Genomic DNA, 14,109 nt, shown 5'->3' with positions numbered 1-14,109 from the left:
TCTCCTAGTGCATGTCTGCGAGCACAGGGACCTCTGTGTACCTTCCAAAGAGTTTGTAACACTGTGTATCTTTTCAAAGAGCCAACTCATCAATGCACTGATTATTTTCGTTGTTTTTATAGTCCCCGTTAGGTTTATTTCTTCCCCAGTCTTCAGTCCATCTCTTTGCTGGGTGGCTGGCTTGTCCTTGTTCTGTAGGAGCTTGAGATCCCATCACTGAGTTTTTTATTTATTTCTCTTTCTGTTTGTTGTTGTTATTTTCATGTAAGCACTCACCCGTGAACCTCCCTTCCAGAACCACCTTTGTTGCATTCCGGGAAGCCATGTTTTCATTTTCATTTGATTTTTTAGGCTTTTTTTTTTTATTTTCCCCCACCGTTTCTTGAGCAATGCCTTCAAGAGCGTACCGTTTAACCACCATATGTTTGTGTTGTTTCTATAGTTTTTCTTGCTATTTATTTCTAGTTTTGTTCTATTATGGTCTGATAAGGCACAGTGCATTCATTTCAGGTTTTTTTTTTTTTTTTTTTGCACATCCTGACTTGCTTTATGAACTGAAAATGGAACCTGTTTTGGAGGAAGCTCCATGGCAGCTGAGTGGATGTAGTTACAGCTGCTGTGGCTTGCTGTGGGTTTCTGCTGCTGGGCATATCAACCTCTGACCTTCCACTTTAAGTCTGTGTGGATCCTGGCCAGCACGTGTATTTCGTTTTCTTTTTCCTTTTTTTTCTAACAGGACTACTCTGTTAGATTGCTTGCTGAGGCTTGGTGTATCTCAGACTTACATTTTAAATTTAACTTTTGAAATTATCGTAAGTTAACTTGTCAGAAATGGCCCAACCATACAGTGTTGTCATTGTTCATAGAATTGTTTGTTTTCATATTTTACATACACGTATCTACTAGAGAAAACATAACAGCCAACACCATGGGGCTGTATGATATACCTGCCTTCGCTTTTTACTCACTGATTATGAAATTAAGTCTTTTGAACTCTTTAACAGTGAATCACTTTAAAACTGAATGGAGCCAGGCAGTGGTGGTGCACACCTTTAATCCCAGCCTTCAGGAGACAGAAGAATGTGGATCTCTGAGTTCGAGGCCAGCTTGATCTCTCAGATGGATCCCTGAGAGCAAGTTCAAGAATAATCAGGGTTACACAGAGAAACTCTGTCTCGGGGGAAAAAAAAAATAATAACTGAATGGAATTGCTCTTCTTGTGTGGTTATGTTAAATAAATCTCCCCTTTATGACTTTCACTAAATAATAATTATAATTATAATAATAATAATAATAGTAAAAGAATTGATGAATTTAATATTTCCTAAAGTAGTATCATTCACATATACATAAAAATAATTGCTAGCAAAAGGAAGTCAATAGCTCTGGTTTTTGTAGGCTCTCCTGCCAGGATTGACTTACCTGTAATGTGAACTCTAAACACTTGTCAGTGTTCTCAACTTGGCTTGCATTGTCTTTAGGAAGAGTATGTGTCTTATAAGCAACAACTCAGTCATGCTTGTAAATCCAATCAGCAAGTCTGTGTCTTTTAGTTAGAGAATTGAGACCATTTATACTTAGTTTGTTGTTGAGACATGCTTGCTGATTCCTACAGTTGGGTTTTTGTCATTGTGTTTGGTTTAGATGGTGTTATTTTCTTCTCCCTTATTCATCTCAGAACTTTGCTTGTTTACTGAGCTGGGCAGGTTTGATCATTTCCTACTTCTCATTCATTCATTTGTTTCTCTGATGAAACTCACTCTGTTCTGAGCTCCTGGATCTGTGACTATCTTTCTTCCCCTTCTTTAAGTATCTTCTGCAACACTGCCTGGTAGTCCTTTGGTTTGTGGTTATGTTGGAAAGTCTTTATTTCTCCATTGATTTTTAAAGGTAAAATTGGTGGGCATGGTAACCTTGGTTGGCAGTTATTTACTCTCAGAGCTTAAAAGAGGGTTTGAAGCTTCTGCCCTGAGAAGTCTGGTGTCAGTCTTTGAGTTGGCGTTTTTTCTCTTGAGTGTCCAGCATTGTATCTTTGTTCTGTAGTCCTGGCTTTTTAACTATAATGGCGCTGAGTTATTCTTTCCTAGGCATGTTATTTGGGGTTCTACATTGCTTTGTTTGTAGATGCCCTCTCTTTCCCTGGATTTGAGAGTTTTCTGCCCTATTTCTCGCTGAATAGGTTTTCTGTACCTTCCATATTCTGGCCCTTTTCCCACCCACCGGTTCTCATATTCGGTTTTGTGGCTGTGCCTCAGAATTCCCGCAAACTGTGGCCATGCTTATTTGTGCCTTTTGTTTGTCTCTGAATGTAATATTTTTCCTACTGCTTGCCCTAGTCTATTGGTGGTCCCTCCTTTGCACTGTGCTCTATGGGATATACTCAGGGTTTTTGTTTCCGGCATTCCTGTTCAGCTGGTGTTTTGTTGGTTGCTTTCGGATGTTCAGCTTTCTTGTTGAACTCCTCCTCCTCGGTGTTGCTGACTTTCCTGCCCAGGTTCTCAGGTGCCTTCTTACTTCTTGATCTGCTTGTTTGAATCCACTTTGATGACACTTAATATTTTTTGATTAATAGTTTGGCATATTAACTATTTCCATATCTTTGATTTAGGAGTTGAAGAGGCATGGTCTTTTGGAGGAGTTACAATGCTTTGCTTTCTCACGTTTCTTATGTTTCTGAGCTGTGATTTGCTCATCTGTTGGGGTATTTGTCTCTTTCAATTTTATTTTGGAGTTTTCCCAGCCTTTCTCTTTGAGGGTTGAATCCCAGGTACCACTCAGAGAAGAGAAAACAAACTGCTACAACAGCAGCAGCACCAAACCAAACCAGACAAGGAAACATAGTTAAAAATCAATTAAAGCAAACTGCCACGCCACCAATAACCCTAGAAAAGAAAGTGGCAAAAATGATGTAGCTAGAGTAAGTGGTGAAGGTAAAATGATTAGATGATAAAGTATGGGTATAATAACAGTAAAGAATGAAACAAAGGAAGGGGACAGGAAAGGGAGAAAGGAAGCTTAAACAAAAGAAAATAAGGAGAAGGCAAAGAAGATGAGGAAGAAGGAGGGAGCGAGAATAAAAATCTGAACAAGAAAGATTTTTTAAATAACATTCAATAAAGGTCAAGGAGGTTGAAAAATGCAAACACTTTTAAAAAGTAAAAAAACCTAGAGATCTGAGTTTTATTTCTGGAACCTACACAGAGGTGGACTAGAAAGCCAGCTCCACGAAACTGTCCTCTGACCTCTACACGCATATCTTGGCACATGTGCCCATGCGCACACACTAATAATTTGTAAAGACTTATTTTAATTTGTTAATTATGTGTATATGTGTGTGTGTGTGTGTGTGTGTGTGTGTGTGTGTGTGTGTGTGTGCAGGTGCCCAAGGAGGCCAGAAGAGGGAGCTGGATCCCTGAAGCTAGAGTGACAGGTGGCTGTGAGCTGCCCAGCATGAATTCTGGGAGCTGACCCTGGACCCTCTGCAAGAGCAGTATGTGCTCTTAACTGCTGAGCCATCTCCCCAGCCTCCAACTCTTCTGATCTTTTTGCAAATTTTGTAACAAACATACATGCATGTTTGCAGCCCCCTCTGGGGGAGGAGGGCCAGAGCGGGGACGAAGGCTCATTCCCGTTTCCCTGTACAGCTTCTTCCTCCATCATTTCTCTCAGGAATCCTGCTGCTCTTCTCTCTTCCTCTTTGGAATAAAATCCACCTTCTGTTACTGTGACACCTTTCATTCACAGTCACACACAGGCAGCGTCTAATGTGTCACCTTACTCAGAAGTCTAATTTTCAAGAGATCTTGATTTTTTTTTTTCACAAAATTTCTCCCTGAGTGTTGGGGAAAACCGACATCCTGTCTGCACTTTCTCACTTCAGTCACCGAGGGAGCCTGTGACCTTGGAGAGGCGTGGGTGGCTCCAACATCAAGCAGTTCTGTGGCTGTAGCCACCAGCAGGGCATCCCCCAAACCAAGGAGGCTCTGACACTCTCTATCTAGAGGTGGCCTCCATTTCCACAGGCTGGGGCTCAGCCCCCAGGCTGCCTAACCCCCCCATTAGATATTGTCACAACCCCAGCTGTCATGCCCGGTCCCCTGGCCAACAGTCACAGATCAGGACTCCCACAGCTACGTCCTCATCTTCACTTCCTCTCCTCAAGCAGCTAAGGGAACTCAGGGGAAGACTCTCTTGAGAAGATTCATTTGTTACAAAAGCTATTGCAAAGCATACAAGTGAGAATGAGTAGAGAGAGGTGTAGGGAAGGAAGGAAGCATCCATGCCCTTTCCAGGTACTCCCAATCTCCAGAAACTTCTCTGTGTTGAGCTATCAAGGAAGCTCTGTGAACTCTGACATTTCTGGTTCCTGTGCAGACGCAGACTCTTGTTGTTCGAATCTTAGATGGTCTTTTAATAAAATAAAAATAAAAAAAAACACTCAGAGCCAGAGATCAGGGTGAAAGCTGAAAGATCAGAGAAGCAGAACAGCCAGCCACTAGCTCTTACCTCTCTACAAAATCCTCAGCCTCCAGAGAGTGAGTTCCCGTTTCCTCATGCCTTATATACCTTCCTCTGCCCTGCCATATTACTTCATGGGATTAAAGGCCGTGTGTGCTTCCCAAGTAAAGGCATGAGATCTCAAGTGCTGTGATTAAAGGTGTGTGCCACCACTGCCTGACCTCTATGTCTAATCTAGTGACTGGCTCTGTCCTCTGATCCTCAGGCAAATTTATTAGGGTATGCAATATATCACCACAGACTCTATTTCATGCAATGGTCTGACTTGGGGAGCATCAAGGACTGTCTGCTCAGGTGCTTCCTGGCCTCTATGCTCAAGTGTGCATGCATGGGTGTGTGTGTGTGTGTGTGTGTGTGTGTGTGTGTGTGTGTGTGTGTGTGTGCAGCATTCTTCCCTCCAGGGCATTGGGCAAGAACTCTGTAATAAGGTGGATCATATGATCCACCATGGGACAAGGCAGGTCTGAGGGTCTCTATGCTCCAAGACAAAAAGGCAGGGGAAAACGAGGATTTCTGCAGCCTGCCTTGGGGAATGTGATGATTCATCCTTGCTGTTAACTTGGCACATCTGGGAACAGGGACGCTCAACTGAGGAACTGCTTCCATCAGACTGGCCTATGTGCATGTCTGTGGGGGCATTTTCTTGATTGCCAATAGATGTGGGAGAGCCTAGCCCACTTTGGGCAGCACCATACCTAGGCAGGTGGGCCTGGGCTATGTAAGTAAGGTAGCTCACTGTGAACCTTGGAGAGGGCCAATAAGCAGTGTTTTTCCACGGTTTCTATTTCAAGCTCCTGCCTTGAATTCCTACTTTGGCTTTCCTACATGGCAGACTGTAACCTACAAGGTGAAATTAACCCTTTCCTCCCCAAGTGCTTTGGTCATGGTGTTTATCACAGCAGCAGAAAGTTGCCCAGGCCATGAAAGATAATTCTAGATTTTGTGCCCTACCTTGGGGGGAGGGGCCTGTGAGCAATAGACAAAAGGTGTCTATTGTCACACCACGCACTGCTTGCAGCATTCAGGGAAGCCATGTCCTCTTCTCGTTCTGATTACATCAGTCTTCACTCTTGGTTTAGCGTGAGTCCATGTTCGCCTGTTTGCAGGTGCCCATGTGTGTGACTTAGAGGCCACAGGTCAACGTCGGGTGGCATTCTTCAGGAGGACACGGTGTTCCTTGAAACACTTACCTCTCACTGGGACCTGGAGCTCACTGATTAGGAAAGGCAGGTTGACTAGCCAATTGTAGGAATCCACCCCTCCCTGCCTCCCTAGCATTGGGATTACAAGCGTGCCTCACCACACCCTGTTTTTTATGCGGGGACTATGACTTGAACTCGGGTCCTTGCACTTTCCATGGTGAGCACTTTACCAACTGCGCTGGCGCCCTGGCCCTGCGAGAGTTTAACCTGATGTTTCTGTGTTCAACCTCTGGCTTCCCCACGTAGCTGTTTCTCCGTTGGACTGGGTAGCAGGTTGAGTGGTTTTTGTCCCTGTCACATCCAGAGCTTTGCCTGGTGTGACTTGTCTTCCAGACTCTTCACTGCTACCCCAGTTCCAAAGGTTAGGGAGCCAGGACCACCCCTTCCCTCCAAATGGAGGAGATGGCGCTGAGTGTGCTGGACCTGTGTGCCCCCTGCTGCTGGCATAGCCCTGTGTTTTCCGTTCCCTTGTCCTTCAGCTCCTGGCTTCCAGAACATGATTGCTGTTGCTCCCTCTTTTTAATCTCCTAAATATAGTTTTAGAGGAGGGACTTCTGCGTGGTTTTTTTTTTTTTTGAAATCGCAAAATCAGATTCAATCCAGTGTATTAACAAGAGGCTCTCGCAGCCGTGCCTATAATAAGCTGTAAGTGGTATATTGATTTCATAGGACAATTTCCTGCATCACAGGAAAGTGGGAGGGGGGACCTCAGACATCTACCCCTACAGATGCTGCCCAGCCATCAAATGCATGCAGGCAGCTGTGCCCAGCTGCACTGGCCTCTCGCCAGCCCCACCCAACAGCACCCTGAGTGGGTAGGAACGGGTTCTGCAAATCACAGCACACACTTGTGTGGCAATGACCCTCATGAAGCAGACAGGGAGCTGGTTGTCTGGTCTCTGTTGTGGAACCTTATACACGTTGGCTGTCTTAGGGTGGAAACGTGGCCTCCGGTCAAAACTCATGGTGACAGAGAATTAGAGGGGATGATGTCCTAAGCTGCCTAGGCTCCATGGGAAAGGTGGCTTTAGCCAGAGGCCCTATGAATGATATCCTGAACACAGGCCTGGGAGTGGGCTTTAAAAATGGACTAAGATTTGGATAGAGCAAGTGGGATTGGAGCTCCAGGGAAAGACAAAGGGGTAGCAAGGGCTGGGGAGCAAAAACAGTGCTTGTGTTCTGAGGCTCTAAGCCCAGCATCAGAAGACGGCCCATCTCAGGCTCCCTTAGCCTGTGTTCTATCCAAAAGATGGCTTGGTAAAGACAGTACATGTGGAATTGCCCAGCTCGGTTGGTACACGCCACTCTCACCCTGTTCCAACTGTCCCCACTCACCCTGACTACGCTTACTCCCCCACCCAGGAACTGGATGACATATACCAAGATGCAGCCAGCAATGTGTTACTGGCCGTCTGTTGGCATTCATGGCCAGCAGTGGCCAAACACTTGGAAACGGAGCTCCTGACGGGTGTCTTCCCACACCGCAGTCTGTTGTATGTGATGGGCGTCCTGTCCTCTCAAGGTATGTGCTGCCGTAGGATGGGTCGGGGGCCTGGCAATGGAAGGAGACTGCGAAGGGCCTCTGGGACCACCCCTCCCCATGGCCATAGCTACACACGGGCCATGCAGTCTGCAGCCCTAAGGCCCTGCAGTCCGGCCAGCCCTCTCAGCAGCCCTGAGCTCCATGCCCCATGAGCCTTCAGCAGCCCTGGCCATGCTAGGGACCTTCCCATGGAGGGGGAAAGGGCCTCTGCACCACTGTCTGATAGATTCACATTGTTGTTGGTCCAGGAGTTGGCCCAGACCCTGTGAAGTTGCCAGTCTGCCTTGACCCTTTCATATAGCAGCTGTTTCATTGGCCCCCCTCCCTTGGCCACACAAGGAAGATGAGAATCCCAGCTCAAAGAAGTAGTGTTGATGGCCAGGGTCACCCAGGCTGCCTCACCTCGGACCCTCAACTTCTGCCTGCTGTGATTCATTCATTCATTCTTTTCACACGCATCACACCCTTATACCTACCCAGGTGGGAAGGTGCTAGCCTGTGACAGGGGACCAGCTGCCCAGAAGGCCACTGTAGGGCTACCCAAAGGGCTTCCTGTAAGAGGCAGCCAGTATGAGCCACATCTAGCCAGGCCTTCGGAGCAGCAGGTCAGCAGCTGACAAGTTCAGGCAGAGGGAAGAGGGCGGGGCTCCAAAGATGTTCTGGAGAGTTTGTGCTCAAGCCTGGGACCAAGCAGGATCTTGCTTAGCTCACCCCGCCCTTCTTCAAACTAGTAGGCTGGGGGGGGGGGTCCCTTCCAATGCAAAGGGACCCCCAAAGGCCTTCCCTACATGGTAGAATTTCCAAATTTCCCAAAAGGCTTTTGAGCCCCACAAAGTGTCCCTTCCCAGCCTTATTTTCCCATACTTGAAAGGACCACAGCACATCCCAAAGGGCCATGCTTCAAAAGGCCCCTCCATTTACTAGTGGAAAACAAGATTGAGAGAAGGCAAGCAGCCTGCCTGGGCACAGCATGCAGGGAGTGCCAAGGTTCCAGTCCAGCTCTCTGGACCCTTGATCCCCATGCCAGCTCATGTTCTTCCTGCTGGAGACTGTCCTGCCCTATCCCATTCTCTGTGGATCCCACCAGGCAGGAGTAGGCTGGTGTCTGTCTGAGGGGCGTGTGAGACCTGGCCTGTAACCCGTCCCCTTCTCCCACAGAGGAGCTTCTCAAGAAAGAAGACAGAGAGAGCTGGAAAGATCTACTGTCCCAGGTACAGAGGGAGCCTGTTACCCCCAGACCTTCTGAGGGACATCACTGAGGGAGAGACAGGAAGTTCACATGGGAGACCCCGCTGTGGTCTTGGAGGAAGAGAGGAAAGGTGGGAAGATAAAGGCGTGGGAAGGAGGAAAGGGAGATGGGGATGGCAGGGGCTGTAGACAGAGAATTCCCACTTAGAGATAAGCACACAGCATAGGGGCAGGGGTGGCTTGACCAAGGTCACTGGAGGAGCCAGTATTTAAGTCATGGTCACTAGACACTCAGCACAGAGCAGATGCTCAATACAGACAAACTCTTGCCACTCACACTTAGGGGACCAGAAAGGGCACAGGAGCCAGAGTGAAGACCTAGAAAGGACAGAGAGAGGCTGGGGTCGACTGTGACAACACCAGAAGCAGTTTCAGGGCAGGCCTATCTCTGACCCTCTCCCAAGTGAGCAGCTTGTACTGGGTTCGAGTCCAAGGTCAACTACTCACAGTGTGGCCTGGGCTGACTTCCTTTGCCTCTCTGCGGCTTAGTTTGCTCCTCTGTGAAATGGGGTTAGAGGTGGTTGTGAAGGGCTTCCCCCCCCGCACCCCCCCCACCCTGGCATTGGTCATCAGCACTGTGGCAGGCAGCAGGCAGAGAAGCTGGAGTGGGTTGGGGGGATGTAACAGAACAGCAAGGATTGAAAGACCAGAGACGTCACCAGCCACGTTCATCTGATTGGCATCCCTTGCCGCTATGAATAGGACTTGCCTCCCTCCACCACACGCTGGCTGCCTATCAACATCCCATAAATTTCAAGGGACTGAAACCAAACAAGACTTTCTATGACCAAACATAAACTAGAGGTCAGTGTTAAAATATAACTGAAAATATTCCAAATGCTTGGAGATTAAACAACTCACTTCTCAGTAAAACGTAGGGGAAAGACATCTGAAGGAAAATTAAATTAGAAAATATTTTTTAGTGTTAATGAAAACACATTTGAACATCCTGAGGTACAAAACGCTTTTTTTGGGGGGGTTTTTTGAGACAGGGTTTCTCTGTGTAGCTTTGCGCCTTTCCTGGAACTTGCTTTGGAGACCAGGCTGGCCTCAAACTCACAGAGATCCGCCTGGCTCTGCCTCCCGAATGCTGGGATTAAAGGCGTGCGGACACCACCGCCCGGCAACAAAACGCTTTTTATATTAGAAAGGGTATAAAACTTCATGGTTGGAAGCTACCAAGAGATAGCAAACTAAACCCAAAATCAACAGAAGGAAGAAAAAAAATTTCACTCAGAATTCAGAGGCAGGAGGAACGCCCTATGCATGAGGCCAGTCTGGTCTACGAGGCAGGAGAAATGCCCTATGCATGAGGCCAGCCTGGTCTACCTAGCAAGTACAAAGAAAGGAGAGCAAGTTCCTGGGAAAGGTCACTAGACTGGGTAAGAGGGAGAAATGTCACTTTCAGCAAAGAATAATTAACAACAGCACAAACACATTGTGTATGAAAGGATTCCCTGCAAAACACAGACTATCAGAACTGGAACAAGAAGAAACAGAAGGTCTCAGTAGTCCTGCGTCTACTAAAGAAATGAGAATCTATGTGGAATCTTCCTGCTCCAAGCCAAGCCTGTTTTGCCAGCTCTGCAGCGAGCAGGCCAGCCACTGAAAGTTCATGCTTGCAGAAGAGTAAAGAACTTATTCATTGGCTGCCTAGCAAGTGGACACAGGAAAGCAGGTCTGAACTCCACCAACCCGGCCTGGGGAGAAGCGACTGGGTCACACTTCATCCCAAGGCACATTAGGTATCACCACAGTCAGCTGACAGTGACTAAGCAGGTGTGGGGGGGGGGCAGGGAGTCTATTTGGGACATTGGGTGCCTTGTTCAGGTTCCCCCACGCCCGAGTTTTGCTTCCAGCAAAGAAAACTCCCAGTTCTGCTGGGAGGAATCCTGTGCAGTTCTGCAGAGCCCGCACATGCCTACAAAAAGTGCACAGCAGCCATCTTGCTCCAGCCTCAAACTGGAGACACCTAGGGCTGGCAGAGCCATGTCTCCAGCTGGAGATCTGAACCCATGACTCAGTGTCCACCTTACGAAGCCAGACAAGGAGAACCCTCCTGAACTCAAAACAATCAAAAACAACCAAATTATACTTTAAAAAAAAAAAATGAAGTTCTGGTGCAGGCAGCAGCATGGATGGATCTCAGAAATACTCACACTTAGTGAAAAAAACATCAGGTACACAGAAGCACACAGCAAAAGACTATAAATATGTACAGCACCAGAAATTCCACTGATTTATCATCATCATGAATTAAATATATTTTTTAATTTATTTATATTTTGTGGATATGGGTGTTCGGCCTTCATGGATGTTTGTGTATGCCATGTGTGTGGTATCTTCAGAGACCAGAAAATGGCAATTGATTCCCTGGAATTGAAGTGACAGATAGTTGTGAGTCACCATGTGGGTGCTGGGAACTGAACCCAGTTCTTCTGGAAGAGCAGCCAGTGCTCTTAACCAATAAGCAACCTCTCTGATCCATATATATTCATGTGTGTTTATGTGTGATATGTGTGTGCAACATGTGTAATATATATGTTACACATTTATATGTGCACACATGTAATATATGTTGCACATATTCTATATTACATAATATATTACATATATATTATATGGTCCATATATATTAATTGGCAATAAATAGGCTTCAACATTTCAAATATTTAGTTTTTTCTAAGTATAATGGTGCCTGCCCTGTCTAATCCTTAGCTGCTCTGAACCAAATGTATAGCACACTCACAGACAGAAACACCAACAATGCCTCTGCTGCTGAGACAGTCCGGTATGCACAAATCCCATAACCCATGCCACATCCACTTGGGTCAAGCTGGGCCATGAGGAGACTGCAGAGCTATAGGGAAGAAAACGTTTAATTTTCTGAGTTTTGAAGTTTGCATTGCAGACAAGAGGCTCTGGTACTAGCACAGTGAGCAGACAGAAGAGAGTGGGAGACAAGGCAGGAACACACACACACACACACACACACACACACACACACACACACACACACACCTGCTTCCGGGTAACCTGGAGGCTTCCCAGCAGTCATAGTGCTCTGGGATTGAGCTGGCATCTGTTCTGTATCCTAGAAGGCAGGGAGAGGACCAAGAGCAGGGCCCAGGCCAGACAAGCAGGCTTTAATCAGATTCTGCCATCTGTGGAGAGCAATTGCCATCTCAGTAATGGGCGAACCAAGTAAGGCTAGGGATGACACAGACATTCCTACCTACAGGGGGCGCTCTAAGTTAGTCTTCTGCCCTGCAAACAGTCCCCTTTGGGTTCACAGTGTCTCTAGGACTTCTTTGGGATAAATTCCTAAAAGTTTAGTTGCTTAGACAAATGTATTTTAGGTTTTAATTGATGTCAATTTTTTTTAACTACTGTTGCCAAAACTTTCACACATACACACACAAAAAGCTGTCAATTCAGTCACCCCGCCACCAAAGAATGCTTCCTTTCAGTTACAGATCTGTTAGGCATTCTCAGTGCTGTGCACACAGGGCCTTGGTGAAGGTAAGAGACGGTACTCCCAAGCCGTATGGGACTGCTGCCTGCTGACGCTTGTACAGCGACTTCTTTTATAAGCAAGAAGTATACTCCAATAATGATCAAAGGAGTGGATGCATACGCCAGCAACAGAGTCATTTATCATGATCAAGGACTACACAGCTCACCATAATTGTGTGTGTCGGGTTTGACAGGTCTGGTGGCACATAAGCCTGTTCCCACCAGCGTCTCGCCACATTACCACAAAAAAAAACATGTGAGCAAAGACACTACAACATAGGCAATAGAAATCTCCCAGATCCATTTAACTTAACAGGACCAGATTGTCTATGGTCCACAGTTGATGGAAATGACATTATACATCCGGTCTTTATGCAATCTTGGCCTAAGTTATGTATTACTTATTTCCATTTCTTTAATATTCATTATTTACTTGGGGGAGATGTGTGGAGCATTACATGAGTGTGTGTGTGTGTGTGTGTGTGTGTGTGTACACGCCCATCTGGACATCAGGTCTCTTTCTCTATTGCTTTCTGCCTCGCTGTCTTGAGGATCTTTAACTGAACCCGAAACTCACCGTTTCGGCAAGGCTGGCTGACTAGCAAGCTCCCAGAATCCCCCTGGTTTCACTCCCCCGACCGCCAGTGCTAGGAATACAGACACATGCAGCAGTGCCTGGCTTGTTTGTTTGTTTGTGTTGCTGTGGTTTGTTTTGTGTTTTGATGTGGGTGCTGAGGATTCAAACTCAGGTCCTCAAGCTTGCCCAGCAAGCTCCCTTAGCCACTGAGCCACAGCCTCAGCCTCCACTTTCCACTTCTTAACTATCTGACAGGTTGAGTTTATGCCACCTTCATCCTATGTCATTCCCTTTGTCATTTTCAAATGGGTTGTCATAGTTACTTTCCAGTTGCTGTGAAGAGACACTATGACCAAGGCAACATATAAAGGGAAACATGTATTTGGGGGTCAGCGTGCAGTTTCAGAAGGTCCGTGACCATCATGGCGGGGTGCATGGCAGCAGGCAGGCACACATGGCCCTGGAGCCATTGCTGAAAGCTTACATCTGGTCCCCAAGCAGGAGACAGAAGAGAGAGAAAACTGGAAATGGTGTGGGCTTTTGGAACCTCCAAGCCCATCCCCAGAGACACACCTCCTCCAAAAAAGCTATACCTCCTAATCCTTCCTAAATAGTTCCACCAACTGGGGACCAAGCATTCACATACATGAGCCTATGGGGACAATTATCATTCAAACCACCACATTCCACTCCCTGGTCCCCACAGGCTTGTAGCCATATCGTAATGCAAAATGAATGTAATCCAACTCCAAAAGACTCCATAGCTTTTCACAGTCTCAATACTGTCGAAAAGTCTAAAGTTCAAAGTCTCTTCTGAGACTCAAGGCAATCTCTTACTTGTAACCTTTGTGAAATCAAAAAGCAAATTACAGAGTTCCAACATACAACGGCACAGAATATACATTACCATTCCAAAAGAGAGGAAAGGAACATCTTATTCTCAACGGTATCTTTCAACTTCATTTATGTTTATTGAACAAACTTCTTTGAACATTTATCAATATTTTCTAAGACTGGGGGGTGGGGTGGGTAAGAGGATGTCCCTAACACCAGAAGAATGTTGGGAACAAAAACCTCAGACTTGTTGACTTGTGGAATCTGGGAACACTGGAAATGAAGATCCCATCATTACAGCCAACCTACTGAATTAGGGTGGGGACTCCCAGAATCCTATATCTAGAAAGACGTTGCATTTATTCTTGAACGCTCATGTCACTAGGAAATAGTGGAGCACCTACCACAGGCTGCCACCCTGCCAGGCACTGGGAACACACTTCAGATGGAACAGTCCTGCCTGTGATGCCCGCCCTGTCTCAGGGCCACTTTCACTAACACATCTGGTCTGAGCCCTCAGCTCATGCTGGGAATACAGCCTCCCAGGCTTGTAGGTATCCTGTACACATCTGGGGGTACCTTGAAGAATGTGTTCCCCATCTCTGAGGTCCATCCAATAAGCGAAAGAGCTGAGTCCTGGAAACCCGGGGGATAGGGGGTTGGGGGGTGTT

At 46.6% G+C, this 14,109-nt stretch overlaps 1 protein-coding gene across 1 annotated transcript in view; it reads left to right on the top strand.

Moving 5' to 3' along the window:
• Positions 1-14,109, top strand: part of LOC128116598 (maestro heat-like repeat family member 5) — an 80,851-nt gene that overhangs the window by 29,822 nt on the left and 36,920 nt on the right. The window contains exons 5-6 of the mRNA XM_052747998.1: positions 7,083-7,242; positions 8,422-8,474. Coding sequence (XP_052603958.1) covers positions 7,083-7,242; positions 8,422-8,474 — 213 coding nt within the window. The remainder of the gene's footprint in view (positions 1-7,082; positions 7,243-8,421; positions 8,475-14,109) is intronic.

The sequence above is a fragment of the Peromyscus californicus genome, unplaced genomic scaffold (assembly GCF_007827085.1).
Source record: "Peromyscus californicus insignis strain IS unplaced genomic scaffold, ASM782708v3 Scaffold_20__1_contigs__length_68692818, whole genome shotgun sequence".
NCBI lineage: Eukaryota > Metazoa > Chordata > Mammalia > Rodentia > Cricetidae > Peromyscus > Peromyscus californicus.
Note: the sequence above shows the minus strand (reverse complement) of the source record. Positions and strands in the feature narration are given on the sequence as shown.